Genomic DNA, 22,361 nt, shown 5'->3' on the forward strand with positions numbered 1-22,361 from the left:
TCTTAGAGATCAGAAGGCAATCCCCATGATGGGATTTTGTTCCTTTCTCTCTCATGACAGGTTCCTTGAAACAGGAAGGTGGCCGACCCTCTCTGACCACATTTGTGGTTCCACCAAGGAACAGGCAGAGGACTGGTGTTGTACATTCCTTCTTTTAAAAGTGAATGAGAAGTGGGAAGGACGGGCCACTAGACATGCTTACCTGGGTATGGGTGGATACCGTTGGCAAACACAGCTTCCGCAGCAGGCTGCCCATTGGCCTGTGGGGGGAGGCCAGTGAAGCCGTTCACCCCGATGGGGGATGGGATGCTAGGCACAGCTGGTGCAGTGATGCCTGGAGGGGTGCTGCCACCTGGTTTGGGGGATACAGAGGGGTTGGGGAAAAGGTAAGGCAAGGGTAGCTGAGCCATAGAGTTCTGCCTTGCTAGCTCCCAGGGCCTAGGGACAGACTTGGACTTGGTAGACTATGCCTTGGCTTAATTTCTTGAATGTGACTCCTTTATTTACCCCAGACTATTCATTGTTCAAGGCAGAGCCCTCACCCTATGAAGATTTCTCCAACTACTGATGGCTACCCTGGAATCTAGAGCACACAGACTATTGTTGGTGTCCTTGACTCTACCCACTCTCGGCCCTTCATTGTTTCCTCAGTATCTCTTGCACAGTCCAGCTAAGCCACCATTGGTTGGTCCTTTTTGGGTCCGTGAAAGGCTTATCTGCCTCTCCAAGAAGTCTTGCTATTCAACTGGAGGAGAATTCTAGATTCTTACACTGAGGGAGAAAAGGCACCTTAGAGTCCAATCTCAGCCCTATTTGGCTTCCTCCAGCAGAAGCAATAGTGGTGATCATGGTGGTAGTGATGACTAAGTTAGGACCAGGTGACAACCCATGCACCTTCCTTGTTCTAGGTGGCGGACACCAAGATGTAGGACTGTTATCATCGTCCTGAGGCCCCAAAGGGTGGGAAGAGTCTTCCTATTGTAGCTGAGGCTAACCCACTTCCAGGCCCCATGTTTGTCCCTGAAGTTGGGGAACAGAAGTAAGTAATAGGGTGATGCTCTAGTTGAGGCCAGAGATGTCTCAGTCTTGTGTGGCTTTGAGCTGTGAAAGACACAGCTGGGCCTCGGGAAGATTACTGCTGTGAGCTGGCGTGGGGAGCTGAAAGCTTGGTAAAGGAGAGCCCACCATATCAGCCGTATCAGCCATATCAGCCATATCAGCCATATCAGCCATATCAGCCGCCCTTGGATTTAGAGCCTTGGCTTCTCAGGGTTGGCACAGCTGTCATTTAGAGCCAGACAGTTCCGTTAGGGAGCTGACCTGTGTATCGTGAGATGTGTAGCAACACCTTTCTGGCCTCTACACACTAGATGCTAGCAGCATTCTCTCTTCTGAGCTTTGACAAACAAAAATGCCTGTGGACATTGCCAGATATCCTAGGGGTGGGAGGCAATTGTACTGGACAAGAGCCAGGAGACAACCAAAAACACGTTTTGTGAGATTGGTTGATTTCAGTGCCTATCCCCGATGACGCATGTGGTTCTCTAGACGGTTGAGGTTTTCTCGGAAAATGCCTGTTAGTCAAGGTTGGCTTAAAGAGGAAGGCCAAGGCAACTGAGCAGGCAGGGGTATGCTAGACTTTGAATTGAGATGTTGTCTTGTCACTTTCTTTCCAGATATTGTTTGTTAATACAGATAAAGATGGATTCATTAGGCACGGGCAGACAAATTGAGAGAAACTATCTCACACTGGAATCCTACTCTGGATTCTGTGAGGTCCACATCTCATCTTGCTTGGGACCCTACGGATTAGAACAGTTTTGAGACAAGCTACCTGGGCCTAGACCCCCTGTGTGTTCTTACTGCAGAATGAGCCACTAGCCACCATAATGATGCCACAGCCTGGGCCCTGCTACTCTCCCCAGGCCAGGGACCTATTGTCTTACCTGAGGTTGGGGTCATAGGAGCGGCTGCCAGGCCATTCATGTTGAGGGCCGCCATCTGCTGCATCTGGGCGGCAGCGAACGCAGCCATGGGATTCAGGTAGCCTCCTTGTGCCACCGATGCCATGAGGGCTGCTTGTTGCTGCATCAGCTGGAGCAGAGGGAGTGGAAAAAATATCACACGCTTCCGGGGGGGCAGCCCCACCACCAGGGGCTCAACACCTGGAGACCAACCTCTGAGCCCCAGGGAGCTGGGACAGTCTTTTGGTCACACCCCTTGCATGGTCACACCCCTTGCGTGGTCACACCCTTGCATGGCCACACCCCTTGCATGGTCACACCCCTTGCCTGCCTTAGTCTCCACTCCCCTGGGAACTGACTGCTTAAAACAAGGGACAGTAAGACCTTTGTTATTCCAAGTTGTTCAGGGTAGGGAAAGGGACTGACTATATGCTAGCCGGTGTGTGTGTGTGAGACACGTTATCCTGGGAAATGACACGCAGACTCCTCCTCACTTGTTGAATGAGCTGTATACAATTAACGGGGTAGATTTCTGCTCAGATTGGTCACATAGAAGAGACAGGAGAAACAAGACTAGAGCCTCAACTGTTCTTACAAGGTGAGTGGGGGCTGAGGAGGCCACAGTAAGTGGTCAACGCTAGACTTTGCTCAGGAAGTGAGTGGTGTTTGCAGAGCCCTGGAGGGCCTCGGGGCCACCATGCAGGGATGTTGGCTATGAGCCTGGAGGTGGAAGAGAGGGTGCAACTGTGGAGGAAATTAACTGGTTGGCAGAGGCAGGGGAAGAGTGGGTGCTTGAGGCTTTGGGTCACTTCACACAGCCCCCGTCAGGAGTGAACGGAAGATCTGAGAAAACCCCTGTAGATGGAGTTTGCATAGTGAGGACCAAACGCCTGACCATTCCCCCATTGGCACTGTCTAGCCTTCACATTGATTTGTGGGGGGGTTGGGGAGCAGGGTGACCCATCTGGCTACCCGGTCAAGGGCCTTCTCGAGGAACACCCCCCTTGAAAATCAGGACAGTAGTCCCATCTCCTGCTGGCAACCACCCCGACCTGGATTCTCTCCCTAACTCCTGGGGCTACCCTCTCCGGGTTTGTGCCTGACACTCTTCACCCTGGGGACAGAGCAATATGTTTGGGTAGGTATCCCTGTTCTCTAGGGCTGGTGGGGGTGAGCTCCAGAACAAATCCCGCCCACCCTTGCCCCCACTTACTGCCTGAGCGTAGGCACCATAGGCCCCGAAGGGGATGGCCATGGGGTTGAACATGCCCATCTGGCCAGCCATCTGCTGCATCCGTCGCATCGTGCGCTCCTTGTCAGTGTCTGCAAACTTGACCACCAGGCTGGAGGAGGCTCCCTGCGGCCAGGGTGGCACATGAGATCCGCCTGCCCCAGTCTCGCCCCAGTGTCCCTGCCCTGCCTGGTCCCCCACATCCCCCCACCCCGCGCTCCCTGTGGGGTGCTATACGGAGGTCACCCAGGGGGTCCTAAATCTCAATCCCACCTTTTCTGGGTTACCTCAGTCTACCCTGATCTGAAAAGCAGTGGTAAGGGTGATAAGACCCTGCGCGCAACCGCGAGGGGCCACACTCACAGGCATAGTCTGGCTGCCGTGTAGAGCATTGATGGCGGCTTGCGCCTCAGCGTGGGAGGAGTACTTCACAAACGCGCACCCTGCGGGAATAGGATAGACTGAGCCATGGCCCTGAAGACCCAGAGAGACAGAAACAAAGACACACAGACAGAGGCAGACACCACACACACACACACACACACACACACACACACACACACACACACACAGAGAGACAGAGACAGAGACAGAGACAGAGAGACAGAGAGAGACAGACAGACAGAGACAGAGACAGAGGCAGGGCGAGCAGAGAGGCTGTGCCCCAGATGAGTATAAGCTGTGAAGAGGCCGGACAGTGACAGGAAGGGGCACAGAGCAGAGAACCCCACTTGGTCTCCACGAAGACCACTTGGCGGCGCTAGCACCCTTTCCAAGCTTGTTCCCGGGCACTAGTGCACGCGCGCGCATACACACCCACACATCCACACCCACACACCCTTGCTGTTGCCGTCCGGCCCGCGCAGGATAGTGCACTCCTCGATGTTCCCGAAGGCCTCGAAGAGGCGGCGCACGTCGTCTTCGGATTGCTGCTTGTTGAGCATACCCACGAAGAGTTTTCTATCTTCTAGAACAAAATAAGGAGATGCTTACCCGGGCCAGAGGAGGAGCAGTGCGGGGGCGGGCAACGGGGTAGGGGAGGAGCTTGGCGGAAGGGGGCGGAGCTCACAGCCAAACGGAGAGTGAGGGGGAGGAGTTTGGCGGGAGGAGGAGGGACTCTCAGCCAGAGCAAAAGCAACTGGAAGGGTGAGGGAAAGCATGAAGCTCACAGCCAGAGGTGGGTGGGGTGGGAGGGAGGAGCTTGGCTGGCAGCGGCGAGGGTACAGGGGTGGTGGTTGGTGGTAGGGAGTGGTAGGTGCGGGGAGCATAGCATCCAGAGCAAGTCGGCGTTAGCGGGGAGTGGGAACTGGATGGCAATGACTCACTCTGCCTCCTGCTAGACGACAGCCTGCTCCCTGACCTGACTTCTGGCACATGTATGATTCACTTTCTCTAAACCCCATCTTCTCTGGTGCAAGAATGAATTGCAATGCATAGTCATCCTGAAACCTTGGGTGATGCCGTTTGCTCTGCGTGGAGGGGTCTGGGCAGAGTCCTCTTCTAGAACAACCTCTTGCCAGTGCCCTTATACCTCCTCTCACTTGTCTCACTTACTGCTTCACCTGTGAAATTGGTATCTGTCTGACTTTCCTCCCCACCACCCTGTATTAAGTTGCTCCCTGGAGAAAAACATTAGATCTTCTGCCGCACAGGGCCTTCAATTTCAGGACCTGGGACAGCATGCTCGCCCTGTGCAAAGCAGAACAGTCTTTGCCTAGCCACCCCAGGTCCTCCCCCACCAGCCGGGTGGATTTTCACTCCTCACCTAACCTGCTGGTGATACATTGTCAACTCCTGGATTGGGGAACCAGCAGCCTGACCCTGTACCACATTGACTGTTCTACCCAACTCTGGGTCATGGCAGTGCCGTGAGCTCCAGCCTCTCTCTTCATCTTCAGTGTGGGGATGGACATCAGAGAACAAGGAGAGAGAGAGAGAGAGAGAGAGAGAGAGAGAGAGAGAGAGAGAGAGAGAGAGAGAGAGAGAGAGAGAGAGAGAGAGAGAGAGAGAGAGAGAGGAAGGGTGTGGAGGAGGGGACAGGGAACGTGGCAGGCAAAAGGACTGGAAGCAGAAAAGCATGGAGAATCTGGATGACTAGAAAGAAGAAAGGAAGAGCAGAGCCCTTAGAGAGAGGAAGACTCGAGAGAGCCCTTAGAGAGGAAGATGGGGCTTTTAGGATTGCCCTGGGAAGTAGTCACAGACAGAGCTGGAGTGGAAGGGGAGTTCTCAGTACTTCAGCAGAGCAACTGAAGCTTGTGCCTCTGCCCCAACAGGTGCCTATTAAAGGCCCCAAAAGATCTGCAGCTAAAAACCTGCAGCTTCCTGATACCTTCAGAAAGAGGTACATGGTGCCCTCCGTGATGTTGATTTAAATGCTGGGACTCAGTCCTTGCTTCACTCTGAGTGTATTCCTTTATTAACATCGTGACAGCTTTCTGATTGCATTAAGATTCATCCACAGTGTCTTTCTATTCCACCAGTGTTGTGCCCCCCCCTTAATTTGTTCTCCCCTGAGTCTCCCCTTACTATGAGGTTTTCTGGAGACCATTCTTAATGTGTAGGTTGCCAGGCTGCCCCTTCGCTGGCCATCCTGATGGCACCATGGAAACTGCAGCTAACTCACTTTTCCCCAAAGCCACAAGGCAGCAAAACAGACCTGGCTCCAAACGTCTTCCTCTGATGACGCCTACACAATGCAGATGTTCCTATCTGGATCCTGAGTGTCGTGGGCTTGCACTCTTCCTTTCCATTTGGATTTTGGGTCCATGGAGCATGGAGTTAGTCCTAAGGCTTGTGTTTCAGATCAAGGACTAGAAGAATTCCGAATCTGGAGTGGATCTTCTGGGCAGGCCCAGCATGCCATACTCCTTACCTCCCAGCTCTATCACTAACCACTTCAAGCCTCAGTTTTCTAGATCTATAAAATGGGTACAATGCAACCTTCTTTCATACCATTCTGGAAGTTGCTGAAGGGACAGTGCCTGGTGAACAGTAATAACAGGATTATTTGGGATTCTTTATGCCATAAGAAGAAGAAAGGGGATGCTGCTTCTCCTTGGTTTGCTCTGCCCTGATTTGGCTAAGAAAGTCACCTCTGCTCTGGGATGCAGTGAACTATAGCCAAGGCCTCGACTACCCTCAGCCTCTAGCTCCCAGAGCCCTCCCTGTTGCTCTTTAAAACTAGGTGTGCCATTGTCTGTGGGTGTGCAGAAGTGCCCGTGTGCAGGAGAGTAGCATCCCAGAAGGTAGATGCTCAGCCTGGAGAAGCAGCTCGGCTCTGGATCTGGGTGTCTTCTCCCCATGGGAATACATTTGCATTATCATAGTCCCCATTAAACATTAGGTAAAGGTGTCTACAGCCACCACCAGAAGGACTAGGCCAGAGCATCCGTGCCTTCTGGCTGTCCTCTCTGACTGTCCCCTTCATCAAGGTTTATTGAGAACTTACTGTGGACCTGGGAAATGAATCTGAGATGAACTTTGGGTGTGTGTGGGGGTGGGGAGGGTGTCCTTCTGGGTTTTTCTCTTTCAGTAGGTTGTAAGGTTGTACATGATTCTGCAATCCCATGAGAATCCAAAGCTTTTACATGGATCCCAGGAACTCTGCCATGAAGCCCCAGAGACTCTATGAAGCTCTTAGGACAAGGCCTCGCACAGAATAAATGTTCAACAAATGCCTGCTTCTGTGACTGTTAGCAGCCGTGGCTGATGCTTACCCACAGGGGTGCTGGCCGGTAGGTCAGTTGTGAGTGCTGGGCAATCTTGCTGGCCCAAGCAACTTAAGAAGTCAGTTTTTCCTTAAAACTTCCTGGTCTTGTAGCAGTGTTTCCAGGACCACTGAGAGCCCCCAGCATCCTTTAGGATTCCTGACTGGATGGAGCCAAAACAAGGGAAACCTCTGCCTGCTCTGTACCAGCTACATCTCCACGGGACATTTCCATTAATTCCCCAAGACCACGTCAGTCAAGCATCTATAACCCCAAGGGGACAAGTAGGGACCTCACCAACTTACCTGCACCTGCATCTGTGTGCTCAGTTTTCAAGGTTCCCAGACTATACCATTCCCAAGCCCAGAAGCCTCTGTGGTCTCTTCCCAGTTCCCTGTGGTGATCCCTTCACTGCCTCCAGAGGCAGCACCCAGCCTCAGCCCCGTCCTCTGCATAGGAAGGCCATGGCCAGGGGTCGATGTCACCACCTCCTTCCCAGGTGATTGTCTGATGCTTAGGTGATGCAGCCAGTTCTGTTTCGTTGGACCCACCAGGAAAGCAACCCCAGCTTTGGGTCCCTCTAAGGCTGACAGCCGGGTTGACTGTCCACTTCGCTTAGGTCTCAGGGGTCAGCTGCCATGCCTCAGAAGAGCTCTTGCATGAAGTGACCCAAGGGAGAGGAGGACAATGCCCCCCCCTCCTCTCTGTTCCACTCCCCCCACTCTGTGACAGAACCAGAGCCAGGGACAGGCAGCTGGGCTGGGTACCGCCTCCCGAGGATGAAAGGCTTCCTGCCTGGGAAGAGGCTGAAGAAGACATCAAACCAGATCAAAGGCTGCCGGGATGGGGACTGCAATGGAATACAAATGAAGACCCTCACCCCTCTGGCCCCCATGGGCTAGGCAGTGCCAGGCCCAGATCTGACTGGTTCCCTCCAGGACTGGGCTGTTTGATGTTGGTGTGGGAGGAAGCAGAAGCTCGAGAAGGCATCCGTTCCCGCTACTCTTGCGTTCCTCTAGCCAGATCTATTCTGTTTCCTCATCTCCTCTTTAGTTGGAGCTACCACCACCCATGCTGTCCTACTCTCTCTGATATGAGACCTCCAGGCCCTGCTCTCTACTCCCCATACCGCAGCTAGAGTGTCCGTCATAACCTAAGGTGGAGCCCGTCCTTCCTGTATCCCACACAGTAGCTTCTGAATCTAGGAACTGTGCTGAGCCCTACTGACCCCAACTCCACTCCGCTCTTCTGTGAATGGATGACCATGGCTGCTCAATTGCCAATGCCTAGCGGGCCGGGCATGTAGCAGATACTCAGTGAACATTTGTTGACATGAATGAATGAAGTTCCTGCTCAGGGAGTATTGGGTGTGGAGATGGAATAGGACTTGATTGATGAGAGGGTGCAGGACTGACCTCAGGAAAGCCTTGGAGAGAATGAAATGACGGTCCTCTGGAGATGATGGACACCAGCCACAGTGAGATCAGAGTCTAGAGGGGTGAGCACTATGGGCATAGAGAGGAGGGAGGGATCTGGAAAGTGGGAACGGGATGCCAGCCCGAGGACTCATGGGGGTGGAGTTTGCCTGCGTGTGCATTCTCTCTGCTCCCTTCCCATCGCACGTACACACCCCTTCCTCCTCCTTGTCGTTCCAACACCTGATATCCAAGTACCCCGCCAAAGGACTGAGTCCCGAGTCTCACCTTTGACACTTGGCAGCCTGGCCCAGGCTTCAGACCCATTCATTTCACGTTCCTGTGCTCATCAATCCTGAATGGGTTCTGTCTGGCCCCTAGTTCACAGTACCATCATCTTTAGTGGCTCACTGGACTCCCAGGCCCACCCAGTCTCAATGTCTATGCATGATGAAAGCCTACAGACCTGCTCTTCAATGTTCCGGAGCAGAACCTTTCCACTTATCCAACGGCAACCAGGCCCCAGATGTTGAAGTAAGCACTCTACGGACATTATTTACAGTGTACAAATGAGGAAATTGAGCCACATAAAAGGTAAAGATTCTTGTGGAATAGAATATTTGTTATCTATATAAAAATATGTTGCATTTGTTTAACTATGTAAAGATGTGTTGCTGTTTTACTTTGCCTGCCTAAGACACCTGATTGGTCTAATAAAAAGCTAAACGGCCAATAGCTAGGCAGAGGAGAGATAGGTGGGGCTGATGGGTGAGAGACTGGGAGGAAGCAGGAGAGCAGGATGGACAGTATGCAGATGAGGAAATGAGCCTCAGGCAGCACATAGATTAATAGAAATGGTTTGAATTAAGTTGAAAAGGCTGGCTACGAACAAGCCTAAGCTAAGGCCAAATATTCATCGTTAATAATAAGTCTCTGTGTCATGATTTGGGGGCTCACAGTCCAAGAAAGCCCACTACAAAGGATCTATCCTCAGAACTCTGACCTAGACTTTGGAGAAGGCCAGGACTCATGTCATGTGGCCCGAATGGAGTTGCTGTTCTCAGGCTCCTACTGTTGCCCCTGGTGGAAGATGGGGCTGCATGGAGTCCTCGCTCTGCCTTTCCACCCGCCGTCTTTGCCCAGACAACTCATAACATGCTGGATAAACACACTGTTCTGTGAGGGCCAGAGGGTGGGTGAGTGGGCAGGGCATTTGTGGCATGTTGCTCAGCTCCCAGGAATTAACCTCACGGTCATTGCTTGCCGTCTGGAGGCCACCTGAAGCCCCTTCCCAAGTTTTGTCCTCCTGTCTGCCAAAAGTCCTTGTTGTGAAAAGTCCTGGGCAAGGTAAATCTCTGTTTTGGGGTCCAAGGGCCACCCGATCTGGGCCGGAAGGATCTTCTCTCCCGGTCGCAGGGTCGCCTGAGCCTTTGACTGAGGCCTCCCTTTCCTTCCTCTAATGTCTCCCCTGCTGCTCCGCATCTGTTCAGGCCAGAGGAACAGAGCTTGGGGCACATTTAGGGACACAGACCTAGGTGTGGGCTCTCTTGCCACCTCCTAGAAGTGGGGAGTGAGGCAGAAATGGTTCCTTCATTTTTGTGTCCTCAGAGGGGAGAGATTGGTCTAGGATTCCAAGTTGGGCCGGATCCGAACCCTTGGGTTCTATGCGGTTTCATGGCAGGGCAGACAGGGTGATGGAGGCTGCACCCAGTCCCCTTGCTACCCCTCTTCCTGACCTTCCGTCTGTGACGCAGGCATCACGGCTCCCAGCAGGAGTAGAGGACGTGTGGTGGCTTTATCTAGAAGTCACCTTTGGCTGAGGCAGTAATGCACAGTCATCTCTCCAGGTAACTGATTATACATTTGATCGGCAGCGCACAACAGACGGCCTGGTGTTCTGTGGGGACTTCTCAGCAGCCGAACCCTGGTGTCTAATGGGGTTTCTGCTGGCGTCTGGCACAGTAACCAGCATTTCTCCCATCACAGGATAATTTATAGCATAATGGGGCCTTTTCCCCCTTTATATCATGCTGGAGCATAAATTATGGCCAGTTTGTCCCTGGCTCTCAAGGAGACAGACAAATCAGAGCTCTGTTCCAGCTAGGGAAGGGGGTTTCTGCAGGGGATGGCCAGTGGTTGGGTGGTCCACAGGAGAGGAGGGGGCGGAGGACGAGAGACCAAGGGCTAGAATGAAAAACAACTTTCTGACAGGGCCGTACTCAGCCGCAGAACTGGTGAAGAAATCCCGGACCTGTTTGTCTACACTAACCGCCAAGCAGGGCCTGATGCTGAGTCTCGCTGCTGGCCAGGAATAAAGCCCAGGACAGCTGTGACTGCCTGCAGATAACCTGGCCCGGCTGTAAGCTGACCCTCATGTGAGCCTCAGATCCTCCCAGCTGTGGTCTGGCTTCCCACAGCCTCAGAAAATAGGCATTCACAGATAGCTCTGTGTCTCCTTGAGCCGCCACCGCCCAAAGCTCAAAGTGAGCCATTCCAGGGAGCAAGGTAAATGTCTGCCCTCTAGCTTCCACCTACTTTTAGTACTGTGGGTGGGACATTCTAGAAGGTGATGGAAAAGGTAACAGTTTGCATCCCAGCTCACTAGAGTAGTCATGGGGATATAAACATTTGAGTCCTAGGTTCTCCTTTACGCCATACCAGAGGAGAGCCTTGAAACTGTGGCTCCCCAATCCACTCCCCACTTCTGGGGTTCCTTGGCCAGGATGGGGTCTTCAGAACCTACCTGGCACTACCCCTTCCAGAGTAACCTAGTGTTGGGAATGCCTCCTGAGTTCTCCCGGCAGTAATCCCACTGGGATCCATGCAAGACCAGAATTTAGCCCAGAAAGTGGACTTAGGTTCCTCCCTGGGTCTCCTCAGAGCCCATGTCCTTCCCTCTCTTCCTGGGGATTACTGTCATTCAGAGATAAGTAGCAGGAATCACAGGCCTTATAGGATGATGGTTCTCAGCTGTGGCTGCTATGAAGATTACTTGGAAACTTTCAAAACATGTACCTATGATGCCCCCAATTTCAGGTTTCATTGGTTGAACTGGGGTTCAGGCATAAGTATTTTTGTTTTCAGGTTTGAAAGCTGCTCAGACCATCCAGAATGTAGCCATTTCTGGGAAGAGCTTCAGTACGCCTGTCCTGGCAGGGGGTCTGTGTTCAGGCCCTGCCTGCCGGTTGTTGGAGGCAGCATTCTGGCCCTGCTGGGGCTGTGAAAGACCACGGCCCCTCACTTGCTTACTCTGATGCCTGAGCCCAGGCCTTCTCCCTGCCCCTTCCCATCACTCACAACGTCACCCTGAAAGGTGCTGTCTGACTGGGGAAGTGGAGAAAGGAGAAGGCTGTCGTCAGCAGCCTCCCAGTGGCTTGTCAAGCCCCTCCTCTTCTTCCTTCCCTCTCTCTGTCCTTTTCCCTCCATCTAGCAGGCCAGCTCTGCTCTGAAGAGAAGCCTTAGCTCCCCTTTCACTGTCCAGCCCTGTTTTGCTCTCCAACTTGGATCTACTACAAGTGTCGGGGAGCCTAGAGGGCCTGTGCTTAAGTATACATTGTGTTAACTCATGACTGATAATGGAATCGGGGGAGACACGGAGATGGATGGATGGTAGGCATGATTAATAAAGGCTAGATATCCAGATTAAATGTTAGATGATAGATAGATACACCGATAAGAGAAAAATGATAGCTGAAAGTAGAGAGATTTATGATGGATGGTCCATAAAGAGCACTAGGTAAATGCGGATGGATTAGAGGCTGCTTAGAAGTTCACATACAGGGTGAACAGAAAAAGGTCAGGAAACTTGTCACAGCCACGCTAGTGTTGGCGTGTGAGCTCTTAGAAGGAGCCCTTGCTGGCTCCAGACCTGCCAGGAACCAACCTGTCTCCCTACTGCAGGCCCTGGCCTCTATGTTTCCCAATGGGCTGTGCTTAGCACAGATTTCAACTGAATTGGTTATTTACAGACACCTGAAAATTCACATGGTTTCCCCGGGTCTACTGGTCAACCAAGGTCACCTCTTGGGTGCACAGGATGAGGACCTCCCTTCCTGGGAAAGAGGGACACCTTCAGTCTCAGTATTTTGTCCTCCAAGGCCAAGGCCATGGCCTCTAACCCATGGAGCAGGTTGGCTTTTGGAGTGTGGTGGGTCTGTAATTAGATGGCAGTTGGCGGCCCGTATGGTGTATGCAGAGGTTTGGCCGTTCATCCTCGCGGTCAGAAGGGACTGTGAAAACTGATTCATCTTTGGCATTCACCGCGGACCCAGATCTGCACCAAGTAATCTGTCTTTATGAAATGGGTTCCACTGCCACCCAGTTTACAGATGTAGAAAGTGAGGCATCACACAGTTTAACAGCTCTTCAGAGGTCCCAGGGCTAATAAGCAGCAAGATCGGGATTTGAACCCAGGTAGTCTGGCGCCTGCACACTCACTCATTCATGGTACAGAGTGCAGCACCCAGCCCTGCCTACCAGGCCGGGTGGGTGTCCACTAAGCTCTGGTGGGCTCAGGAAGGCACGTGACTCTTGGAACTGCATAGCAAACATTATGTCTAATGGCCGATAGATCAGAAAGGGGAATGTCAGCTTGCTCCAGAAAATGAAGTAGTCACGATTGGTGTATGACTGGCATGGTTAACTACAGAGGAACCTGCTCTTGCCACTTGGGGGATTCTCTGAAGACTTCTGGTTGGCAGCATTTGGTTATTATGAAGTTCAGTTGATGAGAGACAAAAAGGAGATCTTACATGTCCCAAAACCTGTATGCCAGCCCTGAGCTGCCCCAGATCCCATTTATAACTCACCAGCCAGTCACATAGTCATTAAGGCAACAAATTATGTACAAGACACTATTGAGAGATACAAGACCTTGGCACTTGAGTAAACGTTTTCCCAAATTAGGGCACGATTGGCCCCCTCTAGGAGGTCAGGACACACTGTGCTAAGGTAAGATGGAAAAGGGGCCGACAGAGGGACTGAGATATCACAGAGCAGTAGAGTTTTCCAGCATGTAGCATCTTCATGGCTGCGGCCATGACCCTGAGAACTGGCCTGCTTCCCTTCTGGGGGAAGCTGGAGAAAGGAAGGAAGGAACGAAGGAAGGAAGGAATGAAGGAAGAAACGAAGGAAGGAATGAAGGAAGGAAGGAAATAAATCTGGGGGTGAGAAGAAAAAATGCAAAGATTCTCAGCCCAGTTGCAGGGAACTAGAAGAGTGGGTTTTGAAGAATAAGGCATGACCTCCCCACTGACAGTCTCGAAGGAAGTGACCGGCATGATATTTATTGTGAAGTCCACTTCTTAAGAAGCAGGCACTCAGGAGTGAAGACAGCGGGCGAAGCCTCTGGCTCACTAGCTCCCTCTTCTGCTGCAGCCAGGCATCGTCCAGTCCATTTTGTGCCTTTTCAGGGCTGCTTGGTCACTGCCCCATTTGACAGAGCGGTTAACTGAGGCTCAGAGAGGCTACATAGCAGGCTGAAGCTCCTGGTGACGGTAAGTGCTGGAAGGATTGGCACTGGTGTCCGGCAGCTGGACCACACGTCCTCTGCTCTGTGCAGTAGCACACCTGTGAGTCACCGTTGGCGTTCTGCTGCTTAGAGCTCAGAATATGTCTCTCTTCTCTTCAGGGTGGTTTTGAAATGAGGCGACTCTTGCCATTGCAGTGGGACTGATTTAGACAGACAATACCTTTCTGATCAAGGGGAGCAGGTAAACTTCCAGGTCTGTACCTAGTGTCTCAGAATGGAAAGGTGAGTAGCTATAGACAGGACTCCGGGTAGTGTTAGCTAGAGAGGAGCCGTGACAACGTTGAGACAGGAAGGATGAAGAGGGCAGGCTGGGCTGCCGGGGAGACCTCAAATTACTACAGGGGGACAGTGAGGCCAGGGGATGAATAGGCAACAAGAAAGGGACTATTCCACCCTAACCCATGCTAGGGCGAGGGAGAGGAGGTTGAAGATGCTGACGGAAGAGCTTGAGAGAACAAAGATGTGACTCTCTGGATGTACCCTTAGCAAGAGAGAGTGCTCCCTGCCTGTCCCCACCCTCCTCAATTTCGTGAGCACACCACTTGGAGAGACTGCAGTAGCTGTGTCACTTGAACTTGAGGTCTGAGGCATCTCCAGTTTTGTCTCCCAACTGCATTTGAAATGCTCCTTTTATGGGCATATGTGACTGTTTTTCAGATGCATACAGATGCTACTGTGGTTTAAAAACCTACAAATCCATTCAAAAGCACCATTGAATTCAAGGTAGCTGTTTGTCATTTCGTATTCTCTTGAACAATGGATACTCAAAGAGTAACATCTGTCAAGGGGGGAGCTGGTGAATTTTTTATGTTAAAACTGGCTTCTTCACCTTGAAAAGTCTGGGGATGCTGATCTAGAGGGGGTGGTGGGAGCCCCCAAGGACAGCAAGCACACAAATCTCAGGACAGTTCAGCTCATCCAAGAGACCTCAGCTCCTCATCCAAAGGGCAGGCAGGGGCACCGGGCCAGGACCGCCCAGACCTGGGGTTACTAAACTGTTTCTAGTCCTGCCCTCGCACCGTTACCTGGCAAAGAGTCTGGCCTCCTCCGTGCATCCCGTGATGTGGCCAAAATGATGTTAACTAGGAGAGCAAGGCATTGAGTCCCACACAAAGCTCCCAGCAAACACCTGACTCAGCATCTCTGCTGCCATGGCATGGCATGGGTCCTCTGATGACACAGGGAGGGTTGGGCCTGCCCCAGGGCACCAGCTCTATTAAGCACTGTTGTAACAAAGAGTGACAGTGGCCCACAGACTGAAGAGCAGGAATCTGAGCAAGTCCCAGTTAGGAAGGGACTCGGGAGCCACATATACACAATGCTGTCCTAACTCAGGGCTTGTCTGATCAGTCTGTAAAAAGGAGGACTGGGCATCATCTTGGACTCAGTGGTTAGGGGCTAGGGACTTGTCATCAGCTGTAATTAGTTCTGTATCAGGGCAGGAGACTTGGGTTAGAAGATGAGCTGGACTACAGCACTGGACTAGCCTGAAGATCTGGTCTGAGGTCACAACTACTTAGGATCTTTTTGAATGACTGATGGCTGTTCACAGCATGGTCACCCCCCCCTTCTTCCCTACTACACTGAGAACATCCCTCATAGTCTCCAGAACCCACAGGTATCTGCTAGAAATCCCATTCTGGTCAGCTTCACCCAGACAGTACCCACAAACAGGTCTAGTTATCAAAATGACCACCTCTTGTCCAGCACTGAAAGGCCTAATGCTCCCTGCTAAGGTTTAACTGTTTGCCTCTTTCCAGAGTTCATACCGAGAAGTTCTAACACGAACGGTGGCAGTTTTAAGGACCTTTCTTAGGTGACTATTTCACAGAGGAAGAGCCCGAGAACGGAATTGGTTCCTGTAGAATAGATGTCTGAAGACTGGGAGTGCAGCTCGGGCAGTACAGCAGGTATCCGGGATGCACACGGCCCTGGGTTTGAGCACCAGCATCTCAGAAAACAGAGGCTGGCACACGCCTGTAATCCCAGCGTTTGGGACGTGAAGGCTGGAGAATCCTAAGTTCAAGATCATTCCTGGCTACATAGTACTATGTCATGAAGTGTGTTCAAGGGCAGTCTGAACTACATAAGACCTTCTCTGAAAGAAGTTTCCCCTATTGAACATCTCGTCATTTCCGTGACAGATATCATGTCAATACATAGTTCTTTCTAGAAAAATGTAGTATGTGCCCCCAAAACCTTACTCTAAAGGGATGCAGATCTATGGTGACATTATCAGGCTCTGTGATGGGGAGATGATGTGAAATGGATGAGTATGAGGAAACCACCCTGAGTCCCTCAAAGTGCCCCATTCAAGCTCCTGTTTATTGGCTGGTGTGTAGAGAGAACATTTTAAGAGAACCTCCTGCTGTAAGTCTTCCCTGATGCTGGAAGTGACCCACCCAGACAAGTACTTAGCACATTCCCTGGGGTAGGGGGAGGGGCTGAGGTTATTAGCGGTGCCTAATGATATTTGCATAGACTAACAGACTTAATGCAATCATGAATGCCACAATCCCAAGAAAATAATGAAGAAATCCATTACAAAGTCATAAAGCAACTAAGTCAATACAGTAATAGCCCAATCCTGCGTTAGCTATAATTCCATCTCCCTTGGAAGGCAATTTCACAATACTCACTGTTTCTGGACACTTTTATAAATTTCACCTTTGTTTGAGATAATTAATTAACAAAATAAAAAAATGCTCCTGGCATTTTATACAGTAAATTAGTCATTAGTCTAAACTGGCAGGCTGTAATAAAATTTATGAAGATGGATGTGCTGGGTTTCTAACTTTTCTTCACTTGGGCTGAAACTTTCTCGTTGGCAAATCTCTGGGGGCTGCCTGGTGGCATAGCTTACTTACATCTACACAAACAAGAGCTCAGAAAATGGGGTTGAGATCCATCCACATTTGCTTGGTTTGAGGGACCCTGGGCACCTGCATCCTCTGCCCCAGGTCCCTGCTTGGTTTGAGGCCCCCCGGGCACCTGCATCCTCTGCCCCAGGTCTCTGCTTGGTTTGAGGGCCCTGGGCACCTGCATCCTCTGCCCCAGGTCTCTGCTTGGTTTGAGGGCCCTGGGCACCTGCATCCTCTGCCCCAGGTCTCTGCTTGGTTTGAGGCCCCTGGGCACCTGCATCCTCTGCCCCAGGTCTTTGCTTGGTTTGAGGGCCCTGGGCACCTGCATCCTCTGCCCCAGGTCCCTGCTTGGTTTGAGGCCCCCCGGGCACCTGCATCCTCTGCCCCAGGTCTCTGCTTGGTTTGAGGGCCCTGGGCACCTGCATCCTCTGCCCCAGGTCTCTGCTTGGTTTGAGGCCCCTGGGCACCTGCATCCTCTGCCCCAGGTCTTTGCTTGGTTTGAGGGCCCTGGGCACCTGCATCCTCTGCCCCAGGTCCCTGCTTGGTTTGAGGCCCCCCGGGCACCTGCATCCTCTGCCCCAGGTCCCTGCTTGGTTTGAGGGCCCTGGGCACCTGCATCCTCTGCCCCAGGTCTCTGCTTGGTGATTGTCCCTGGATCACCACATCACAAAGAACCACACTGTGGTGCTCACAGCAGCAGTCGCTTCTTCTTAGAAGGGGTCATTAGGGCCGTTCTCTCTAAGACCCTGGGAGAGGACCTTTCCCTGCCTCTGCCTTGCCTCTGCTGTTTCCTGTAGTTCCCGGCTTCTGTCAGCATGTAGCCGAATACCAATCCAATCCGTTTTCCCTATCACATCCGGCTTCCCCTTCCACTGTGTCGTTGCTGCATTTCCTCCTAAGGACAAACGTCACTACCGAAATCCCCTAGCCCCCTACGACTATACCTTACCTCGCCTGCGTCTACAGAGATTCTCCTTCTAAGTAAGGCCATTTTCATGCTTTGTGAGCGGACCTGAATTTGGGGGATGCTATTCAAGCCACCATACTCACTAAAGCCTGGGTGAACAGTGCCCTTATTCAACCACAGGCAAAGGAATAGTCTGGGCTACCAGTAACTGAAATATGGCCTGCCTAGCCCGGACTGGCTACTGAAAACACATGGTTTCTGGAAAAGCTATAGGACTGGCTGGAGAGGTTCTGTGGACGCTCCTGAAAGGGTCACCATCATCCATTCTTCTGTATATTCTTCCTAAAGAAAGTCATAGCTTGTGTCAACTTTGGAAGGAATCAGGACCCAAAAGTGTGCAGTCTAGTTACCATGTGAAATTTGGGCTCAAGAGGAAGGGAAAAAATACACACAATTACTAATTGATAGATGCCTTCTGGATATGCAATTGTACAAAATGTCCCCAAATCTTTCTACTCTCTCCATCCCTGGAGAAGGGAGCTGTAGAATCTATAGTTCTGATGGGCAGGGAGATAGTTAGGGGACATCCCAGGAGCTCCCATGGTTTGTCAGCAGGAAGGAGAACTTCTTGGGAGATGTCTTTGGAACTCAAATATATTATCAGCATCTTACTCCTGAGAAAGTGTGGGACCTCAGGAATTTACCCTCCTCATGCCATGCAGACCTTGATAAAAGTTTTCTATAGGCGGGCAGGGTACCAGAGATAAATCATGATGATGTATGACAGCAGAGACCCCCTTTACTGCCTGCCCTGAGTTACTGAGGCAACTCTGCCACCTGGCCCCACTCAAGTGACATGATACAGGTTAGGCCCTATACTTCCATATATCCAAGGGGCACTAACTTACCAAACAGACACCAAGTTCCCTGCTGTGAATCACTGAGGGTGGATCATGGTGTTTCCTAACCCCCTGTCATGTGTCCTCAATTGCTCTCAAGACACCAACTTGACAATTTTATTTCATTATGCAGGATTTCTGGGTTGCCAGTTTGGACTCCAACCTCTTTACCTGTGGAAACTTAGTCCATTCCTGGGCCTCATGATACCTTAAATGTGACTCCAGGCCTATTTGATTCCTCCTAGGGCCACACCCCAGAGTTGGTTCTTCCCTGGAGGGATGCTACATCTGATCTTTTTGCCTTGTCTGGATCTTAGTTATTATTATTTTAAAAGCAACATTTGCCTCCACCCTGAGGACCAGTCTCTAAGCTGGTAAAGATGCGACTCATAAATCAACTCCTGTGTTTTTTCCTAGGCATCAATCATAGTTCAGTCTTCCTGCGGGCGTAATTGGTGGACAACAGGTAGGAACACCTGGCCATGGAATCTTGAGGGCCCACAGCTGAAACCTGGCATGGAGGAGCATCCAGAATGTTCATAAAACAGCCCAAAGATCCACCAGTGTTCCCTCCTCCTCCGAGGACGGTCGTGGCCCCTCCCCTCTCCCTGCCACTTCCATTTCTCCCGGAACTCTCCACTGGAGCTCTTACTTCCTGCTGTCCCCATCTCCTAAGCCTGAAAGTGGATGAGGGTCATGCCTTTGGCACTTAGCACAGGGCCAGGCAGGTGGCTGTGTTCCCTAACGCTTTTTCTGGAACAATCAGATGGATGACTGAAAAGCTTCCTGGGAGTGGAGCCCTGGAGATACAGCCCAGTTGGTAGAGTGCTTGCCCAGAGTTTATGAGGCCCTGGGTTTAACAGTCAGCACCATATAAACAGGTGTGGTGGCTCATGACTGTAAGCCTAGCACATGGGAAGTGGGGACAGGAGGAAGATGAGAAGTTTGAGGTCATCCTCAGCTACATAGGGGTTCAAGGCCAGCTTGGGCTACGAGAGAGAAGGAGACAGAGAGAGAGAGAGAGAGAGAGAGAGAGAGAGAGAGAGAGAGAGAGAGAGAGAGAGAGAGAGAGAGCAAGCCTGCTTGTACTCATTGAGCCCCACCCACACTCCATTCCTAACAGCCTTCTCCTAAAAAGGCACCCACCCATTTGACCTGGTCCTGCCCTGGAGTTTCACATTTTCTGGGATTCTCAACCTCATGACTGCAAAACTGTGCTTGGCTTCTACATTGTTTCATGATTTCCTTTCCCGTGGCCCAAAGGCCTCGCACCTGCACCTGGGAAGCTCACGGGAGTCAAGGTCCCAAGGACCAGACAGGAAACCAAGACAGGAACAGAGCAGCCTTTGGAAGCTCTCCCGCTATGTGGGGATAGCAAGGGCAAGAGATGAGCCCTCGGGGTTAACGGGAAGGGACGCTGACCAGAGACCTTGCAGCCTTCAGAGGCAGCGTTGGAAGGCAGCGGTTGAGGACTCGGCTGTCTCCAGTGGCGCACGGCTCTGCTCTCCAGTGTCACTTAATGCTTGCCGTTAAGTATTTACAGATATGTTCCCATGGCAACTGAGGCCTCAAAGCTGCCCCTGCAATTGTGTTTTCTCAAATGTATTTCTCTGCCTGATAGCATAGCGTTCCCTGGAAGCTGGCCAGGTTGTGAGTCATATTCGAAGTCTTGGCTCTGGCTCCTCTGCCTCCTACTCTGGAGGCCAATAGCCTGACCCCACACAGTCTCAAGTCCAGCTCCCCTAGCTCATGGGCCTGTCAGGCCATTAGTTCTTGGGTCTGACACTCAGAACCCACCAGCCTTCACCACCCAAATCCTCTCACTTTCTGGATCCATTGCCAGCATCCCTTCTCTAAGAAGCCACTCGGAGCTGCCTGGCCCCCACCAGACAGATCTAAGCCTCTGGACCACCATGCTTCTGAAGACAGGGGCCTTTTCTCTAGCCTCTGGCCCTTGGCTCCTGAAACCCTGCTGTTGCTAATGCCTTCTGCTGGCAGTCACTGGACCCCGTGCCACATTCCTCTCTCTTGATGGTGCTGGCGAGTCCCTGTCCAGTGAATTCAGGTGTTCCTCCTGTGCCCTGGCTTTTGTTATTCAAGGTAAAGAGACCACAGAAGGGGAACAGAGAATCCCTCAGGCACGGGGCTTATCTCTCAGTGGAGGAGGTGTGCACAAGGGTTAAGAAAAGGTGGAGGCTATGGTATGTGAATAAAATAAAAACAATAGATGGGTGGGCCTTGGCGAGAGGTAGGCAGTTGCTGAACCCAGGTGAGTGAAAGTGACATGTGGGGAAGAGACGCTTGCCAAAGGGAAGAGCCAGCACAAGGAATGGGTGAAGACGTGTGAAGGACACCCAGGAGGCAAGGAGCCTCACACAGGCCGCAGGAGCAGGGCACATAAAGACGTGGAAGTCACATCTGAATGCAATCGACAAGCCCTTGCTAGGGTCACTGCTTTGAATGGAATGCAGAGTCCAGGTGGAGGTCAGGAAAACTCCAATGTTACCTTCTGTGACTCAAACTGTAGGGAGGGCCAATCACTAGATGTGTCCCCAAATGCCCCTTATGACCATGCATGTTCTTGTTCTTGACCAATCCTCCAGGGAATGCCACCCCAGACGGAAGAGACAGGACTCCCTCTAGCAAACCAGCAGCGTCCTGGGCAAACTCACTTCATCCAGCTCCCAGCTAGCATCCCCAGGGAGGACTGCCTTTGCCCCGAGCTGCTCTCCCCAAGCCGTGTTCTCCCTCTGTCTGCCCATGCTGATGGGCTGCTTGATGCGAAGCAGGATGTTGGACCAGAAGGCTTCTCCCAGCTCAGCCCTACCCTCCCCTGGGAAGTCACCTCTTCTGCACATGCCATGGGGGTTGCTTGAAGGCCCTTCTCCTTCAGAACCTATTAGAAGCCAGAAGTCCCTGGCTGCTAATGGTTCCTCCAGTGGCTCTATCACTACTATAGACTATCTAAGCCACTGCCTGCAACCAGTGTTGTAAACAAAACTGGGGACACGGTGTGGGGAGTGTTGAGTTCTCTTGTTCTTGTGCTTCGTGGAGCCAAGGTGCACCAGCCACGTACAGCAGAGCCTGCAAAAGGTACCACTCTGCCGCAACCGTGGGCCTAGCGGGTTCCAAGCAGGCAACTGAACTGGACTGAACATGTTCCCAGGAACAAGAAGCCACAGGATTAAGGTTGGCCATGGCAGGGAAGGCCTTCAAGTCTCTCTGGGGCATTCGGCAAAGCAGAGGACTTTCCAGGAGCACTACGTGGGGTAGAGAATGGGTAGGAGCCCTTTCTTTGTCCCTTCAGGGGAGGACAAATCATGCTGGAGGCTGGGGACAGAGGTGCTGGTGAGTGGAGGTGTGAGCAGAGCCTGTTGCCTGCCGGGACTGAAGCAGTTGGGAGCAAGGGCAGACCTTGTTCTGTGTCGGCCGGCCCGTTTGCTCATGCACTCTCTGGCCTCCTGCAAGACTTCCCCTGCAGTGGGGAGAGATTAATAGTTGAAAGGCACAGAAGGAGGGCTCTTTCATCCACTACCCACCCCTCAGTTCTTCTCAAAAAGAAAACAGTTGTTGAAATTGAAAAATGGTGTTCAGTGGAGGGTTTAAAGACATTTTGAATTTAAAACGTATTTTAAAGGTCATTTTAAGCAGTAATTATGTTCTAATGGTGGGGCTCTTAGCAAAAGGCAAGAGTCCCTTGGTTACATTAGCCCAAATGTGAAGCAGCAAGAGCTGGGTTTCTGGTAGCCCTCAGAACCCAGTGCAGGGACTTGGGGGCCGGCAGTGGGGAGATCTTCCGGGTACAGCCTGTACTACTGTCCACATCACATATCACCCCCCCATGGGT

The 22,361-nt window shown here is 51.8% G+C and overlaps 1 protein-coding gene across 25 annotated transcripts in view; it reads right to left on the reverse strand.

Annotated features, from left to right (window-relative positions):
• Positions 1 to 22,361, reverse strand: part of Celf4 (CUGBP Elav-like family member 4) — a 277,565-nt gene that overhangs the window by 22,927 nt on the left and 232,277 nt on the right. For 12 of the 25 annotated variants that reach the window (XM_040757979.1, XM_040757974.1, XM_040757976.1 and 9 more), the window contains exons 4-8: positions 4,034 to 4,159; positions 3,559 to 3,638; positions 3,178 to 3,321; positions 1,947 to 2,094; positions 203 to 352 (exon numbers count right to left, since the gene is read on the reverse strand). In XM_040757979.1, coding sequence (XP_040613913.1) covers positions 203 to 352; positions 1,947 to 2,094; positions 3,178 to 3,321; positions 3,559 to 3,638; positions 4,034 to 4,159 — 648 coding nt within the window. Of the gene's footprint in view, positions 1 to 202; positions 353 to 1,946; positions 2,095 to 3,177; positions 3,322 to 3,558; positions 3,639 to 4,033; positions 4,163 to 22,361 lie in introns of all 25 variants that reach the window. The other 13 variants (XM_040757973.1, XM_040757975.1, XM_040757967.1 and 10 more) reach the window with 2 other exon arrangements.

The sequence above is a fragment of the Mesocricetus auratus genome, unplaced genomic scaffold, assembly GCF_017639785.1.
Source record: "Mesocricetus auratus isolate SY011 unplaced genomic scaffold, BCM_Maur_2.0 Super-Scaffold_100015, whole genome shotgun sequence".
Lineage (NCBI taxonomy): Eukaryota > Metazoa > Chordata > Mammalia > Rodentia > Cricetidae > Mesocricetus > Mesocricetus auratus.